This window comes from Mobula birostris, unplaced genomic scaffold, assembly GCF_030028105.1.
Source record: "Mobula birostris isolate sMobBir1 unplaced genomic scaffold, sMobBir1.hap1 scaffold_862, whole genome shotgun sequence".
NCBI classification, from domain to species: Eukaryota; Metazoa; Chordata; class Chondrichthyes; order Myliobatiformes; family Myliobatidae; genus Mobula; species Mobula birostris.
In genome coordinates, this window is record NW_027278579.1 from 52,334 (window position 1) to 70,097 (window position 17,764).

General features: G+C 47.2%; 2 protein-coding genes across 2 annotated transcripts in view; both read left to right on the forward strand.

Annotated features, from left to right (window-relative positions):
* LOC140193784 (uncharacterized) overlaps positions 1–17,611 on the forward strand; it is a 35,567-nt gene extending 17,956 nt beyond the window's left edge. Inside the window, exons 14-19 of the mRNA XM_072250953.1 lie at positions 3,672–3,762; positions 4,619–4,705; positions 4,876–5,049; positions 15,378–15,548; positions 16,272–16,439; positions 16,581–17,611. Of these exons, the coding sequence (XP_072107054.1) occupies positions 3,672–3,762; positions 4,619–4,705; positions 4,876–5,049; positions 15,378–15,548; positions 16,272–16,439; positions 16,581–16,668 (779 nt within the window). The 3' untranslated portion in view covers positions 16,669–17,611. The remainder of the gene's footprint in view (positions 1–3,671; positions 3,763–4,618; positions 4,706–4,875; positions 5,050–15,377; positions 15,549–16,271; positions 16,440–16,580) is intronic.
* LOC140193783 (zinc-binding protein A33-like) lies at positions 1,300–3,836 on the forward strand. Its single transcript, XM_072250952.1, has 5 exons — positions 1,300–1,941; positions 2,023–2,118; positions 2,206–2,439; positions 2,826–2,929; positions 3,672–3,836. The coding sequence occupies exons 1-4, from the start codon at positions 1,531–1,533 to the stop codon at positions 2,829–2,831; spliced, it is 747 nt and encodes a 248-aa protein (XP_072107053.1). The 5' UTR covers positions 1,300–1,530; the 3' UTR covers positions 2,832–2,929; positions 3,672–3,836.
* Positions 17,612–17,764: the final 153 nt, after the last annotated feature.

The following is a 17,764-nucleotide window of genomic DNA, read 5'->3' on the forward strand; positions in this document are numbered from 1 at the left end:
AGGTCAGAGACCTCACATAGCTGACAATTAGGCAAACTAGACCCCAATATTGCCTTGGTGATGGGAGGCAGAAGGTGCAGAGAAACTGAGGAGTGTGCTTTGCACTGATTTGATTAATTTCTGGTTGAATTGTAAGGCACAAACAATCTAGTTTGGGAATGCGAGGGTAGATTTAAAAAAAAGAGAAAATCTGCAGATGCTGGAACTCTGAGCAACACACACACAAGGTGCAGGAGGAACTCAGCAAGCCAGGATGCATCTGGGAAAAGAGGGCAGTTGATGTTTCAGGCCAAAATCCTTTGGCAGGACTGGAGAAAAAGCTAAAGAACAGATTTAAAACAACAGACATAAAAGTTGCTGGTGAACGCAGCAGGCTGGGCAGCATCTCCAGGAAGAGGTACAGTCGATGTTTCGGGCCGAGACCCTTCGTCAGGACTAACTGAAGGAAGAGCTAGTAAGAGATTTGAAAGTGGGAAGAGGAGGGGGAGATCCGAAATGATAGGAGAAGACAGGAGGGGGAGGGATGGGGCCAAGGGCTGGACAGGTGATCGGTAAAAGGGGTTACAAGAGGATCATGGGACAGGAGGCCTAGGGAGAAAGGAAAGGGGGAGTGGGGGAGAAACCCAGAGGATGGGCAAGGGGTATAGTGAGAGGGACAGAGGGAGAAAAAGGAGAGAGAGAGAAAGAATGCGTGTATATAAATAAATAACAGATGGGGTACGAGGGGGAGGAGGGGCATTAGCGGAAGCTAGAGAAGTCGATGTTCATGCCATCAGGTTGGAGGCTACCCAGAAGGTGTTGTTCCTTTTCTGAGTTCCTTTTCATTCTCCCTGGGCCTCCTGTCCCATGATCCTCTCATATCCCTTTTGCCAATCACCTGTCCAGCTCTTGGCTCCATCCCTCCATTTCCTGTCTTCTCCTATCATTTTGGATCTCCACCTCCCCCTTCCCCTCCCACTTTCAAATCTCTTGATAACTCTTCCTTCAGTTAGTCCTGACGAAGGGTCTCGGCCCGAAACGTCGACTGTACCTCTTCCTGGAGATGCTGCCTGGCCTGCTGCGATCACCAGCAACTTTTCTGTCTGTTGCTTGAAATTCCAGCATCTGCAGATTTCCTCGTGTTTCCGAACAGATTTAAAAGGTGGGGGAGAGAAACACAAGGTGAGGGGTGCAAGGAGATAAATCAGATTTCGCGCGCGGGAGAGAAGCCCGCTCCCATTGGTGAACAGAGATGTCAGTGAACCCACACTATCCAATCGCTTTGATTCCCTGCCCTTTCCCCCATTACCGGGCTGTTGCTGTCCCGAGCGATGTTTGCTTGTTTCATTCGGGTTTGTTTAAAGTTTTCTTGATCCCTTCTCTGTGGTGTGTTATTTGCCAGAGTCCCCTCCCCTTTGTAGTACAACAGTCGTGTTTAATATTCCTTTTTCCTGCGTGGAGTTGCCGTCTGTCCAGCCGACAATCCCTGCACTGCAGGCGTTCAGCGGCTCACGGAAAGTTAAAGAATTTTCAACTGAAAGAGTTGGAAACATGGCCTCTAGACAGTACGTACAGAGTTTAGCCGAGGAGGCAGTTGGTCCCATTTGCCTTGATTTCTTCACCACTCCGGTAACACTGGACTGTGGACACAACTTCTGCCTCTCCTGTATCACCCAGTGTTGGGAAAAGGAGGGGAGAAACTGCTGTCCGGAATGTAGAGCAAAGTTCGCAGACAGATACCTCAGGGTAAACTGGGCCCTGGCAAGTCCGGCTGAGAAGGCTCAACAATTAAACCTGAATCAGAAAGAGACGGAGATGAGATCTCAGTGTGAGAGACATCAGGAGGAACTGAAGCTGTTTTGTGACACGGACAAGCAGCTGACCTGTCTGATTTGTAGAGACACGAGAGAACACAAGTCTCACAACTTCATGCCCATTGAAGAAGCTGTTGAGATTTACAAGGTGAGTACAAGCAGTCTTTATCACCTGAATATTTATGGTGTTCTTATTTTACTGATGTTTTCTTCTTGAACCCAATCCCAGTGTCAAGTAAAATCATCGTTCAAATCTCTGACAGAGAAGAAATCTGCCATCAAGAAGTTAGAACAGCGACAGAAACAGGAGATTTCTGGAGTGAGGGTGAGATCTGCTTCCAGTTTTCCGGGTCTGTGTGGTTTAATTCTCTTTATTGCAGGGTAATATCAACCATCACGTTTCATTTGACAGGAACAGTCACACACTGTGCAGGCCAACATCACATCTGAATTTGCTAAAATACACCAGGTTCTGGCTGAGAGAGAGCAGCGCTTACTGAGCGATCTCAGGGCAGAGGAGGAGAAGATTCTGAACGCCATGGAGAAAAATCTTCAGGAGATTGAAGAGAATTTAGCCTCCGTTGAGGAGAAACTCTCCAAGTTACAGGAACAGATGAATGAGGAAGACAGTGTGATGTTTCTGAAGGTGAGGGATTGTTGTTCAGTGAAAGCCCACAGTCTGTTCTGGAGCAGACCTGCTCTTGTCACCACACTAATAGATCAAGGGTCTGTCTGGTCTTCCCCGGGATTGAGCTGCTGGGACCTGCATGCTGAGTTATTGATTACTTTGTGCAGCCGAAATGTAATATTCCCCTGAACCTCGCGTTACAATCCATTCGCCATCCCTCGCAGTGAGAACGTGGATGTTCAGTCCCAGTCAATTCAGATCTGTGTTTTATTTATTACAGCAGGAATTGTGTCAGGACAGGAGGTAGGACAGACCCTTTACTGAAACTCTGCACCGTTTGGTAAATAATAATAAAAATAAATAATAGTTCCAGTGACTTTATAACCCACTGTTTGATTTTACAGGGTTAGTGAGGAAACTCAGACATTGTCTGTAACAGAAGGTGTCATAACCATTGGAAAATTCAGGGACACAATATTGAGAGGGATGTTTGATGCCATGAAGCAAGGTAGAGTTTGTATCAATTCCTGTGTTCTGGTTTATTGTAAAAGTGAAATTACATGGACTGAAGTGGTAATTGTTAAAGGGATCCTGTAGGTAGTGGTATTGTGAATATGACAATCAACTGGAGTGTGACTCTATCTCTCTGTCTCGATCTCTTTCTTTGTCTCTACCCTCAATATCACTCTGTTTCAGTGTTTCTCTATCACTCTGACTCTCTCTCTTCATCCCTGTTATCTCTATCTGTCTCTGTCTTTCGCTGTTTCTCTGTGTCTATCTATGTCTATCTCAGTCTATGTCAATTTCTCTCTCTGTCTTTATCTGTTTTTCTATATCTTCCTGTCTCTGCCTCTGCATATCTCACTATTTTCATGTCTCTGTCTAACTCTCCCCTGTATCTCTCACTCTCTCTATCACCCTCTTCTTTCTCTCAATGTCACGCTGTCAGCCCCTCTACGCAGCCTCCCACTCCCCCCATCTCAGCCCGTTTCCCCCCCATCTCCCCTCTCCCTCTCAGAGGTAGATAGAGACACAGAGGTGGGGAGAGGGGAAGAGCGAGGTGAATTGTGTGTGTGTGTGTCTCTCCCTCCCTCACACACACTCACACTGTCTCTGTCTCAGATGTTGCCTGAACTGCTGAAGATTTCCAGCTCCTTTTGTTTTGGGACAGCTCTGTCCCTGTCCTCACACCCACCTCCCTCCTCCCCACAATCCTCAGGATCCCTCTAATTCTCTGCTTCTCCCCCCAGTCTATGAGACCCTGTGCATTGAGGTGTCTGAGGATCCGAGTCGTGTGAGAGGGACCGGGACCCAGATGAGTTTCTCCGACTCCGAGAACAGGTTAAGACTATAAGACATTGGTTTATCAGTTTGTTTTCTGTTCTGGGATCAAAGGGATTCACATCAGGAAGACATCACTGGTAAGTGAAGGTGGTGGGGAATCTGGGCTGGAGGGTGGGAGTATCCACAGAACCTGCAGCCTCTCTGTAGCATGGTACGGTGTCACGAGAGTTAGTGCTGCTGCCACTCAGCTCCACAGACCAGAATTCAATAACGGCCTTTGGTGTCTCTGTGGAGTTTGCACGCTCCCCCCTGTGACTCTGTGAGTTTCCCCGGGTGATCCAGTTTTCTCCCTCATTCCAGAGACCTGCAGGTCGAGCAGGTAATTGGAGGCTGTCAGTTCCCACTGGTGTGTAGGTCAGTGGTAAAAGGACCCAGATGGGAGTGTGAGAGAGAATAAGTGACAGGGAAGTGGGGAGCTACAGCGGTGATGTGATCGAGACAGGATCCATTTACTCATCTAGTTATGAGCTATAAATCCCTGGTGAGAGGGAATAAACCAGCAGGAACAGAAATGGGAGAGGATGAAGTGTAAATTAATTGAAATTACAGTTGTCAGTACAATAATTTTACCAGCTTCTAAATTAATGTGTTCTCTTTAATAAATACTGATGTTGGAGATGTAAATGTTGAAGCATTCTGGTTCTCCATGGGTTCAGCAGCAGCTGGGAACAGGGAACCCTGAGCTCCAGGATCCCCCGTCTCCCAAACACTGTTGTTTCAGTGTTGCTGTCACCCTGTGTCTCTCAGGTTGTTGTGGAAATGGCTCTGATGGAAGTGTGATCCCTGTTATGTCAGAGAGAGGGAAATTACTTCAGGGTCACTTTGGTAACAGTGTTTCTCGCTCTGTGTTTAGTGAGGAGGACAATGCCCCTGGAGATTGGGGAATGAAACTGTTGTCTGAGACTCTGAGGGACCCGGAGTGTAAAATACAGAAACTGGGGTAAGTACCAGACTGTGGGTCTGTTGATCTTTGTGTGGGTAAAGTTCCAATAATGTCCCAGTTCTGTCCTGGTGAGCCCCTGCATCACTGTTCAAACCATTGATGGTTACCTGTGGAGGTTTACACTGAATCTGTTTGTTTCTCTCTTCTGTTTCCTCTCGGTCCATCAGGTTGACAGCTGATAGTTCCACATCTGATTTTGAGCACTTCCTCTCCACTCTCAGTACAAACCACTCACTGAGAGAGGTGGAGCTGTACCGGAGTTACAATGAACTGGGAGATTCAGGAGTGAAACTGTTGTCTGAGGCTCTGAGGAACCCAGAGTGTAAAATACACAAACTGGGGTAAATACGGAAAAACAGGCTGCTATTGTTTAATGAAGTGTTGGGCCTTTTACATACTTTCTCATTCCCTCCTTTTGAAATGAAATGAGATATCTTTATTGTCATTCCATAGTACAATTTGTCATGCACCAATACAGCGAAAATGAGTTTGCAACTCTCATACTCAATGCTATAAAACAATCAATAAAATCAAGTAACCAGCCAGTACAAGCCATGTCCAGCAGTACAAAAGCGAAACTCAGATGCATGACAGGTATAAAACCAGTATTAAAATAGCAATGTAACATATTTATGGATGATGCTTGATCGATTGGTTCAGAGCAATTATAGCTCTGGGGAAAAAGCTATTTTTCGGTCTGGAAGTGTGGGCATAGAAAATCTTATGCAGTCTGCCAGATGGAAGAAGATCAAGCAGATGATTGCATGGGTGTGTATTGTCCTTGCAGATGCTTGTAGGTTTCCTTAGGCAGCCAGAGCTGTAGGTGTCCTGCAGGGCTGGGAGCTGTGTCCCGATGATCTTGTGTGCGCTAGAGACGGCCCGCTGAAGTGCTTTCCTGTCAGCTGCTGTACAGCTGAGATACCACACAGAGATGCAGTATGTTAAGATGCTCGCAATGGTGCAGCAGTAAAAGATCACCTGCATCTGTTCAGGTAGACCAGCTTTCTTCAGCGTCCTGAGGAAAAACAAGTGTTGCTGTGCTTTCTTAACTATTGTTGTGGTGTTAGTGGACCATGTAAGGTCTTCTGAGATCATTACATGATCAACAGAGCAGTAATCTCCAAATATCCGGACCTGCCTCTCGGTTTTTTCCCCACTACCTTACTTTCCATTTTTCTATTGTCTATTTATGATTTATAATTTAAATTTTTAATATTTACTAGTGATTTGTAATCCAGGGAGCGGGAAGCTCAGAATCAAATATCGCTGTGATGATTGTAGATTCTAGTATCAATTGTTTGGTGACTATAAGGTATAATTACAGCAGAGCTGCTTTACAGAGAAAGTGACCGAGTACAGCATTGAGTTATCAGTGGGTAAAATCAGCATACAACATTAATTAATTATAACAATGATAAGTACAACTATCAGGCCATAATGCAATTTCATGCTCCACATATAACCGTACAGACCTTTGAACGACCACCATTTAGACCCCATGGCGAACCTGTGTAAATCCTGCCCTACTTTCTTGATGCTGTCTCTCCTTGGCAATGTGCTCGGAGAGAGACGTAATGTCAGTAGACCCATCAGGGATGTAGCTGCCGCATTCTGTGCCAACGATAGCATAGGTTCACCCTTTCTCAGCTCGGATAAAGTGTAAAGCCATAGGATTCTGTAGGACTCTTTGTGGGATGGCTAACATTTCCATGGTCACCTCAGCCACCTGAGACTGGGTGCCGAATAGAGCACTGGCAGTTTCATTTGCCAATTTCTCCAGGGCAGCTGCCAACTTAATGATTTCTTGGGAGTTCCTTGCCGTGCCGTAAGATGGGAAGGGAATCGTCCAGAACCTCTCTGATACGGTGATTCCTTGTTTCTGCCTCTGCTAGTGGGGGTGATCCCACAGCTCGGGCACTACCCTTAGATTGGGGACTAGGGAAGCTAGATAACAGCACCCGCTCCATTTCTTAATCCCCACAAACCCAATAGGTGCTATTGAAAGGCCGAGGGAGAAGCCCGCCATTAACATTATAATTATAGATGATGCAAGTGCTGTTCCCCAGGAAAAGTTTCCCCTGGCGGCTGCAATGACAAGATGTATTTGCCACCCGGGTGCGGGACACACGAAGTGTGGCCAAGAGTCTTCAGGGGAGGAGGTCATATTCAACAGGGAACTGAGGTACCACCATTCAGAACACTGCCATTTGCAATCACTCAGGGTCCCCTTGCAATTCTGGACTTCACTTCCCCGGATGTTATTAGAGAATCCCAAAGCAGAGAGCTCCTTGCTGGAATTGAGGGGGACCACTGACAACTGTATCGCAGTCTTTCCATGCTTGTGCACATATCCAGCATTTCCCTGCTTCTTAGTGTTTGGCAAATTTGTGACAAAGGGACAGGGAAGTAATATGGGCAAAATCAGACAGTAGGGGATGTTTTGGCCGCGGCACTTGGGGAACTGCTCCCTGTGTGGGCCTTGGGGAAAAGATGGTTCTAACCTGTGGGGAGCTGCCACGTCTTCGGTGGCCACTGCTCCTGTCCTTATGTATGACTCTAGTTGACTGGAAGCTCACACAAAGAAGGCAAAAGACAACAGCCCAGTACATGGTGAAGACCGTGATAGGGTCCTTAGTTGGTAATTTGTTACAGTCTGTACGATGTATCCACTGCGGTTGCCCTTCTGACTTGACTGCCGTGGGTGTGGTGAGTAGCACTTGGAATGGTTCCTTCCTCCGTTGTTCTAGTTTGCCACGGCTCCAGTTCTTAATGAGTACGTATCCTCGGGTTCAATGTTGAGGTAGTCGCCTTCTCTTGTCATATCGTCTTCGTCCTTGTCTGCCTGATGCACCTGTGAATGTAAGGCTGAGAGAATCTTAGTTAGGTAGCCAGTTTCTGTCAGGAGTGAGAGGCCACGCAGGGGTCCTCAGGTTTTCCAAAGATGATTTCAGCTGGTGACTATCCCATGTTTTCTCGGGGGGGCGGCCCTCATATGGAATAATGCTAAGGGCAATACCTTTAACCAATTAAGCCCAATTTCCTCTGTCAGTTTTGCCAATTTGGGTTTTTAACATATCGATTCCCCTCTCCACTGTACCTGCAGCCTGGGGATGGTGAGAGCAATGGAATTGTTGTTTGATGGATAAGGCATTGCAGAGTTCCTCATTTACAGTTGCTACAAAGTGGGGACTGTTATCGGAACTCAATATTTCTGGTAGCCCATGCTGGGGAATTACTTCTCGCATCAGTATTTTAGCTGCTGTCAGGGCTTATTAGGAGCCTCATGAGATTTGGCATGTCAACAAATACACTCCAAAACTTCTATAGTTATACCGTGGAGAGCATTCTGACAGGCTGCATCACTGTCTGGTATAGAGGGGCTACTGCACAGGACCGAGGCAACACTCACAGCACGCTGGAGGAACTCAGCAGGTCGGGCAGCATCTGTGGAAACGAGCGGTCAACGTTTCAGGCCGGAACCCTTCGTCAGGACTGAAGAGGGAAGGGGCAGAGGCCCTATAAAGAAGGTGGGGAGAGGGTGGGAAGGAGAAGGTTGGTAGATTCCAGGTGAAAAACCAGTAAGGGGAAAGATAAAGGGGTGGGGGGGTGATAGGCAGGAAAGGTGAAGAAGGAATGATGGAAAGCACAATGGGTTGTAGAAGGAGGCGGAATCATGAGGGAGGTAGTAGGCAGCTGGGGGAGGAGGCAGAGTATGGTTTTTATCCTTTCTGTTTTTAACCAGACAGGGTATCAGCTGTCAAATTTTCAAATAATTGTCCTACCTTATACCAGTCTCTCGGCAGATTGGATCTGGGTCCTGTAAAGGTCCTGTGCTGAGGTCTGGGCGAGGGGCAGAGACTCACACCTGTATCGTAGGGAGTGACAAAGACAATTCGTCTTTGCAGGTCCAATCGGTCCCTGTAGATAGGATGTTTGGCCTGTCACTTACTCATCCCACCTCTGTGTCACAATCTCGATGTTGGTACCCTGCTCGCAGCGCCAAATGTGGAAGTCGAATCCGGATAAAGTCACTCAGAGACCCTATAAGGACAAACTCTTTATTCAAAGCAGCCGAGGCTTACTCAGTTAGTCGCTCAAACAGGAACAGTCTGTCTGTGACTGTTCCTACCTAATCCACCAACTAACTCACAATTCCCCTTACAGAATGGATATAGTCATTACACACACACACACACACACACACACACACACACACACACACACACACACACACACACGCACGCACAGCTGGAGTCACAGTACCGAGAGACAAATTACAGAATAAGCATAATAGCCTAATACACAAAACAAACTGGAGCTGTCCTATCTCTACGCATGACTGCACAAGCAGATAAGCATCCTGAAACCCTAGCTGGCTACCTTCAAAAAGCAATACTGCTCAGCATTGAATAACAAAATTAGCACATCTGTTGGTCATCAGTGGTTTCTTTCAGAAAACAGGCTGCTATTGTTTAACGAAGTGTTAAACCTTTTATATACTTTATCAAAAGAAGTCCCCTCTAAAGTTGGTTCTCTGGGCACAGAATGTCTGGTCAGACAGAGAGGGAGTTGCACTGTCGTGTGACAACCCATCCAGAGGATGAGCTCTGGGACTAACATGAGGAATACAGGGATCTGCTGGGGTTTGCTGTGGAGTCAGGACAAGGGGAGGGGAAGCTGGGAGTGTGAAAGCTTACACTGCCTCCCTGTGATTCAGTACAGAGAACAAGGTCCAGAGTGGGGAGGACCTTAGCTGCTGTCAGGGCTTATTAGGAGATCGAAGAGATTCGGCATGTCAACAAATACACTCCAAAACTTCTATAGTTGTACCGTGGAGAGCATTCTGACAGGCTGCATCACTGTCTGGAATGGAGGGGCTACTGCACAGGACCGAAAGAAGCTGCAGAGGGTTGTAAATCTAGTCAGCTCCATCTTGGGCACTAGCCTACAAAGTACCCAGGACACCTTCAGGGAGCGGTGTCTCAGAAAGGCAGCGTCCATTATTAAGGATCTCCAGCACCCAGGACATGTCCTTTTCTCACTGTTACCATCAGGTAGGAGGTACAGAAGCCTGAAGCCACACACTCAGCAATTCAGGAACAGCTTCTTCCCCTCGGCAATCTGATTCCTGAATGGACATTGAAGCTTTGGATACTACCTCACCTTTTTTAATGTACAGTATTTCCGTTTTTTCACAGTTTTAAAAATCTATTCAATATATGTAATTGATTTTACTTGTTTATTTACTGCTATGTTTTATTTTATTTATTATTTTTTTTCTCTCTGCTAGATTCTGTATCGCATTGAACTGCTGCTACTAAGTTAACAAATTTCACGTCACATGCCGGTGATAATAAACCTGATTCTGATTAGTTGTGGTGAGGATTGCCTCGATCCATCTACTAAGCATATCTACGATCACTAAGCAATATTTGTAACAATGCACTCTAGGTAGTTCAATGAAATCAATTTGTAAACAGGAAAAAGGGGGCCTCCAGGCAAGGGAGTGGTGCCCAACAAACAGGGTGTCCCTTTTCCCACACTATTCTTACGGCATATTAAACATGCTTTTGCCCTCTTCACTGCTGCTGCTGCAATTTCGGATGCCACTATGTTTGCAGCAAACTGTTTGCCCTTCCCTCCTTTCCGAGGTGTGTACAGGTATGTATATAATGAAGGAGAATTGGTAGAGATTGGGTAGGGACGCAGGGGTGTACCAGAGGCCCATCACGGAACCCTCCTTACAGCCCATCTGTGACATTCCCTCCTCAGGGGCGTCCCCCTGAAACGGACGTGTGACTTGCATGTCCGTCATACCCATGCTGTCTGAAAGGCACAAGGGGTTTTGGCGGGGCCCCAGCGGGACTATAATCTCGAGTGTCTGGGCTGCAGCTTTTGCAGCCTCATCAGCCAGGGCGTTACCGCTGGAGATTGTATCAGTCTGACAGGTATGAGCGGAGCATTTGATAATGGCCAGCGTTTTTTGGAAGTTGCGAGGCAATGAGGAGATTCTGTACAAACGTAGCATTGCTAATGGGATGTCCTGAGGAGGTGAGGAAACCCCAGCATTCCCAAAGCGCACCGTAGTCATGAGCTACCCGGAAGGCGTATGGAGAATCAGTGTAGATGTTTGCACGTATGTTGGCATCGAGGGTGCAGGCAAGAGTGAGGGCAAATAACTCAGCTTTTTTGTGCTGACATGGCTGGTTGAAAGGCTGTCTGCTCAAGCACCGTGTCATCTGTGACCACAGCACAGCCGCGACATCGACATATGTTGGGATCCTGCAGCGGTTGGTCCGTGAGGTCCTCGCGGGCTGTAGCGAGGAGTTGATTTCGCAGCACGCAATCGTGTTCAGAACCGTTTTGCAACCTGGGGTGGCGACGTTAGGAAAGTGGCGCAGTGATAAAACGTCAGCAACGTGTTGCTCAGTAAGGCTGTCTCATAGCGACTTTGTCGTGCCTGAGTGAGGTGCTGTGTCTGTCGGAGGTCAAAAGCTCCAACGAGTGGGAAGCGAGCACATTTACAGGGCTGATGTAGGGTATTATTAGAAGCCGCAGTTTCCAGAGTCTCGCCTATCTTCCCTGAAACTCCACCCATAGGGGTCATGTCCGTTGGTATGTTCGTTCAGATCCCTCGAACCGCGAGAGGTCAATGGTGGGTAAGGAAAGCAGGAATCCACGTTCCAACATTATCTCATGATCGAGGGTGGAAGTGGTTGCCCCTGTGTCAATCATAAGTGGAAGTTGAATTCCAGCAAGCTGAACGATTATGCTGGGTTCCTCTTGCGGGTCGCTACTTACAACGGGCAACATTTTCGAGGGTCAGTTAGCAAAAGGATTGTTCATGGAGAAAGGGGTGACGGTCCAGTTTGAAACTGGGCATCTTTGCTGTCCACAGGGGCCCAGTTCTTCGCTCAGGGATAAAGTCATTGGGGTGGTCCCCTTATTGCCATCACCTGACCGGGTCCTGGGGCATATGGAACATCATTGGGGGGGGGGGTAAGGCCAATCAAAGAATTGATTCCAATCCCAGTTCCGGCATATGCTGGGCAGTACCTGACCCCCATCGGTCTCCCTCACCTCATTGGACAAATTCATGCTTGACTGCAGCTCCTGTTGAGGCGGGTCTGCACTCTGCGCTGGGATCCCAGTAGTAAACTACGGCCCGCCACATCCGATTACAGTCCTATCTGGCCAGTCCATATTGTTGGTCCTAATCATCGTGGCTCACTTCAAAGGGGGACATTGGAGCAGCAGTGCATTAAATTGAGGGGAAGTATTCCCATGATTAAAGATTTGGTCCCCTGCGCAAGTCTCGTAGCATGATATAAAGTGCTCCCAGTAATCTGACCCCGATTCCCACGTTTGGGCTTCCATTCTAGTACTTTAGTGATGTTAACAGGCTGTTGGAGTGCATTTTCCAAGCCCTGAATTATCTGGTTGGTCTGATCCTGATAGTTTGGGGCCCCCCTCTCAGTTCTTGGCAAGTCTGGAATCCCATTTCTGCCTTCCATTTCCATTCCTGGTCCGCAGATAATATCATGCAACAAAGTCCAAAAAGATCCTGGTGGTTTAGTGTGATACATCTGAATTGTGCTCCGCACATATTGTGTGAAAAGTGCTGGTTTCTCCTTTCTGTCAGGGCCTGATTCTTTATCATGATCATCTGTTGTGGCTTCCATGGGGCATAGACAGGGATAACGGCCTGCTGATCTTGCTGCCCACCCTGGGGTTAAGGCATCAATCGGGTAGGCTACTGTCTCTGGGGTCCGGCTGGGTGTCTTTTCTCGGGGACTGAGCTTATCCGTTCTTCAGTACCACCTCGCGGGATGGTTGGATACAGGGGTTCTGTCCTCCCCCTCTCCCTTTGTTTCACCCTTCCTCCCACAGTATCAGAAAACCCAAGAGAAATTTCAGGTATTAATAGCCAGTCTTCATCGCGACCACTTTCATTAAACAGGGTCAGTGAGCCAGACGTGCTCCCGGGATCCCGTATTTCATTCCCCATTTTTCCCCCAGGTTTTATTCCTTGCTCAAGGTTTTGCATTTATTACGGCTGATCTTTTTCTGGCCATTTTTACAGCTTGTCACATCTCAAGTCCCTCCCTATGGCCACACTTCGTCCCCCAATTTCTTACCACTTCAAACACGTAAATCTCTCTCTTTTTATGGAGCAACTCATTCTTTTTCCCTAGTGAAGTTCCTGTACCTTTTTTTTTTAAAATCACACAACAGATCTTGTCCCACGTTTTCGTCTTTTTACCAGGCTCAGTGCCTACTGTTCAATTCTCCTGTTGATTCTTACCTGACTTTAATTTTTACCCGATACCTGTGCACAGTATCTACTGTTCCATCTTCCTGGTTTGTTTACCCAACTTGAATTCTTAGACGACTTCAAATTTTACCCGACCCGTGCCACCTGTCCAATTGTACGGTTTTTATCCTTTTTTGGACCAGACACTGTATCAGCTGTCCAATTTTCAAATAATTGTCCTACCTTCTCCGAGTCTCTCGGCAGATTGGAACGGGGTCCTGTCAAGGTCCGGGCGAGGGGCAGAGACTCACACCTGTATCACAGGGAGTGACAAAGGCAATTTGTCTTTGCAGGTCCGATTGGTCCCTGCGGATAGGATGTTTGGCCTGTCACTTACTCATCCCGCCTCTGTGACACAATCTCGAAGTTGGTACCCTGCTCGCAGCGCCAAATGTGGAAGTCGAATCCGGATAAAGTCACTCAGAGACCCTATAAGTACAAACTCTTTATTCAAAGCAGCCGAGGCTTACTCAGTTAGTCGCTCAAACAGGAACAGTCTGTCTGTGGCTGTTCCTACCTAATCCACCAACTAACTCACAATTCCCCTTACAGAGTGGATATAGTCGTTCAGATAGCACGCGCACGCATCACACCCCAAGCTGGAGTCACAGTTTGCTTGACAGTACCGAGAGACAAATTACAGAATAAGCATAATAGCCTAATACACAAAACAAACTGGAGCTGTCCTATCTCTACGCATGACTGCACAAGCAGATAAGCATCCTGAAACCCTAGCTGGCTACCTTCAAAAAGCAATATTGCTCAGCATTGAATAACAAAATTAGCCCATCTGTTGGTCATCAGTGGTTTCTTTCAGAAAATCAGGCTGCTATTATTTAACGAAGTGTTAACCCTTTTACATACTTTATCAAGTGGAGTCCCCTCCGAGGTTGGTTCTGTGGGTACAGAATGTCTGGACAGACAGAGAGGGAGTTGCACTGTGTGACAATCTGTCCAGAGGATGATCTCTGGGATGAATGTGAGTAACACAGGGATGTACCGGGTTTTTCTGTGGAGTCGGGACAAGGGGAGGGGAAGCTGGGAGTGTGGAAGGTGACACTGCCTCACTGTGATTCAGTATAGAGCACCAGGTCCAGAGTGGTGATGTACTGTGGAGTGGGGCTGGGATGTAGAGGGTGAACACAAATATACAATGTCCCCTGGGTTCTGTCATTTGTTCTGGGGAGATTTGAGTGTTTCCAGTTCAGAAGGTGCGGTGATGTTTATACTCACTGGTGTCTGATGCTGGACATTGGTGTTATCAGTAATTGTGGGGTTAATAAACACTGAAAATTACTGTGGGTATTGGTGAAAGTGGGATTAATAAACCCTGGGATTAAACGTCTCACCTCTCTCTGATCACTGACAGAGCTGGACCTGGCTTATAATGTACTGGGAGATTCAGGAGTGAAATGGTGTCTGAGGCTCTGAGGAGCCCATAGTGTAAAATAGAGAAACTGGGGTAAGCCCGAATAACAGGTCCTCACCTGAGGCTCCATTGGGTCCACTCACAAGTTCAGTGTTAAAGTTTATTGTTCTGGGTAAATATAACTAGAGTGTAAATGTTATGAAAGTTAGCTTTTTGCAACAGCAGTTTAGAATGTTACAATCATGTCAGACATTAATAACACAAACTGAAATAACATTAATTGCACATAAGTTACACAATAAAGGAAAACAAACATAATCACAGTTTGTAAATTGAAGGAACATACAGTAGTCTGAGATGGAATTAGGGTCATTCAGGTCAGTTCAAGAACATGATGCAGTGAGAAGAAGCTGACTTGTATTTCCAGTTGTCTGGATCATCCAGTACAGAGACGAGAAGGCATCTACTGTTGAGCTGTTGGGGTGATAGGTGAATTGAAGGAGGTCTAGTTCCTGAATGAGGCAGACGTTGATCTGAGACTTTTGAAGGGTCAGAGTGTTTTAAATGCAGCCTGTTCACCTCAGGTCACAGTGTTTGTGGAGTGGGTCTGAGGTAGAATCAGCTGTTTTAACAGACTACATGGGTTGTGTGTGTGTTAGGAGATTGGGGCAGCCTTTACCCAGTTCCTTCAAAGAAACATGGAGACAATAGGACACTGTGATCTGCATTGTAAGGCTGAATATGTTGCAGATGGGGAAGTATGATCTGTGATATACAGTGTATAATGTTTCTCAGGGTTTCGGCTGGTTGATCTGGTGGAGATCCAAGTTGAAACTCACTGGACTTCCATGTCCAGTGTCTGTAGCTGGACAATGGTGTTATCAGTAATTGTGGGGTTAATAAACACTGAGCATTACTGTGGGTATTGGTGAAAGTGGGATTAATAAACCCTGGGAGTAAACTTCTCATCTCTCTCTGATCCACAGTCTGCGGTGTGTTGGTCTCACAGCTGCTGGTGTTGTGGACCTCGCCTCTGCTCTCAGTACAAACAGCTCACTGACGGAGCTGGATCTGTCTAATAATGAACTGGGAGATTCTGGAGTGAAACTGGTGTCTGAGGCTCTGAGGAACTCGGAGTGTAAAATACAGAGACTGGGGTAAGTACCACATTGTGTTTTCAGTTACAGACACTAAACAACGGGGCAGGTCTGCTGTCGGGACATCTGCAGTTTTGTCTCACTGTCCCGTGATCGGTCACAAACATCCCACAGCCGGACTGTGTCTGGCTCACACTGACAGAACCTTCATCTGCTCTATAGACTGTGATCCCAGTTGGCCCTGTGTCACCACAGTGAGGTGAACGTGGGTATCCAAAAGGGCAGCGTTCAGTTCCTCAGGTTCCCCAGTTCACAGGCTGGAAACCTGTGGCAGGGTAAAGCTGGCACAAGTCTGGTGATTCCTGTGGGATCTGTGGGCAGGGGCAGTGACTGGGGGAACAGTCAGTGACCCCTTTCACTGGAGTTCGTGCAGCCCTGTGGGTCTCAATGTTTTCAGCTGTGAGGGTGGGAATGTATTTTATTGTTCCCAGATCATGTCATTCCCAAGTTTTACTGAGTGTTTGAGAGACTGACTTCATAACAATTTAATTTCCCTGATAGTACGGTCTCACCTGCTGAGGAAACCCTTCTGTCAGTTCAGCCAGACACAGAGGATCAGACTGTTACCATAGCTGAACATCCAGGAGTGTCCTGGTGGAAAGCTGTGGAGGGAACAGTGTGGACCCACAGCAGATGATGGGGAATTTGTGGTCAGCAGGAGATCTGTCAGTGTGATGAACAAACTCTGGGAATCCCCTGATTCCTCTTATTTCTCATTTGCAGGCTCAGGTGGACCAGACTCACAGATTCTGACATTGAGGATCTCGTCTCTGCTGTCACTTCAAAACACTCACTGAGGGAATTGGAGCTGGATTCAAGCTATCTCACGGACCATTCTGTCTCCACTCTCCGCCACCTCATACTGACCCATCAAAGTCTGCAGCGGATTGTGTGAGTATTTGTGGTGACATCTAGTGTGAACCCCCGGGTGATAGTTGTCTGTGAGTGTTGTTGACATATTAATGTCAGTCCCTGTTACTAACACTGTTGTGTAATCTGTGTATTTCCTCCTTATTCCTCCATCTGTTTCAGACTGACAGGGAATCGGTTCAGTTCAGATGGAGAGAACAAGCTGAAGGCGCTGGAGGGAAGCAGACCCGGACTGAGAGTGATCGTCTGAACATCCCACCCCTGGGATCGGAACATTTCTCTCCGATTTCCCACCCTCCCCTTTGAACTTGAGCGTCCCAGCTGGAACTGAGCACGTGTCCCCTCCTGTGATGATGTTGGAGGCCTGGCCCTGGAACCTGTGACTCAGGTGCTGGGTCCCAGGGTGGTGCTTCCATCGGACGTCCATGACCGGATGTCACCTGGTGCACAGGCAGGACAGTCTCACTCAGTGTCCCTCGGACTGGGCTGAGCCGGGGAGGGAATTTCTGGGAGTGAAGCAGCAGTCAACTGGGACCGGAACTGTCTCTGCACCCTGTTCGGTTCCTGGTGATAGAAGGAGTGAGTCAACTGGGCTGATAAATGATCAGCAATCTCTGTCATGTGCAGCAGTCTCATAAGTAGCAATGTCCCAAATGACGAACGACAGCGATCCACGGGGCTGGTTACACAGGGGATCAGCTGGATTAATGTGTTACTGAACTTTCTGCAGGTATTTCGTCTAATACACTATTCATCATCATGATGTGTCGTATAATGTGGGTGATCATGGTCTTTCATCTGTCTTTAATCTGTTGTTCTTATTCTTCTCTCTATCCCTGACCATGAATCTTCTTGGCAATATTTTTGTACAGAAGTGGTTTGCTCTTGCTGCCTTCTGGGTGGTGTCTTTACAAGATGGGTGACCTCAGCCACTATCGATACTCTTCGGGGATTGTTTGCCTGGCGTCAGGGGTCGCATAATCAGGACTGGTGAAATGTTCTGGCTGCTCATACAGCTTCACATGACCCTGACTGAGGGGGGTGTAGTGGGGGTTAAACAGGTGCTGCACCTTGCCCCAGGGTGACCAGCAGGCTAGCAGAGGGAAGGAGTGCCTTACACCTCCTTTGGTAGAGATGAATCTCCACCCCGCCTCCCAAAATACAATATTACCAGTCTTTTAATTTACCATTTATTATGCAGTGACCATCATGTGCTGTTACTGAGCTCAATAAACAGTTATTATTTTTGAACGTGTGCCTGAGACTTCACGGTTTGAGAAGAAAATATTCCCTTCATCACTCAGCTTGTGGAGACTCTGACTGATGTTCGGGTAGTGAACTGGGAG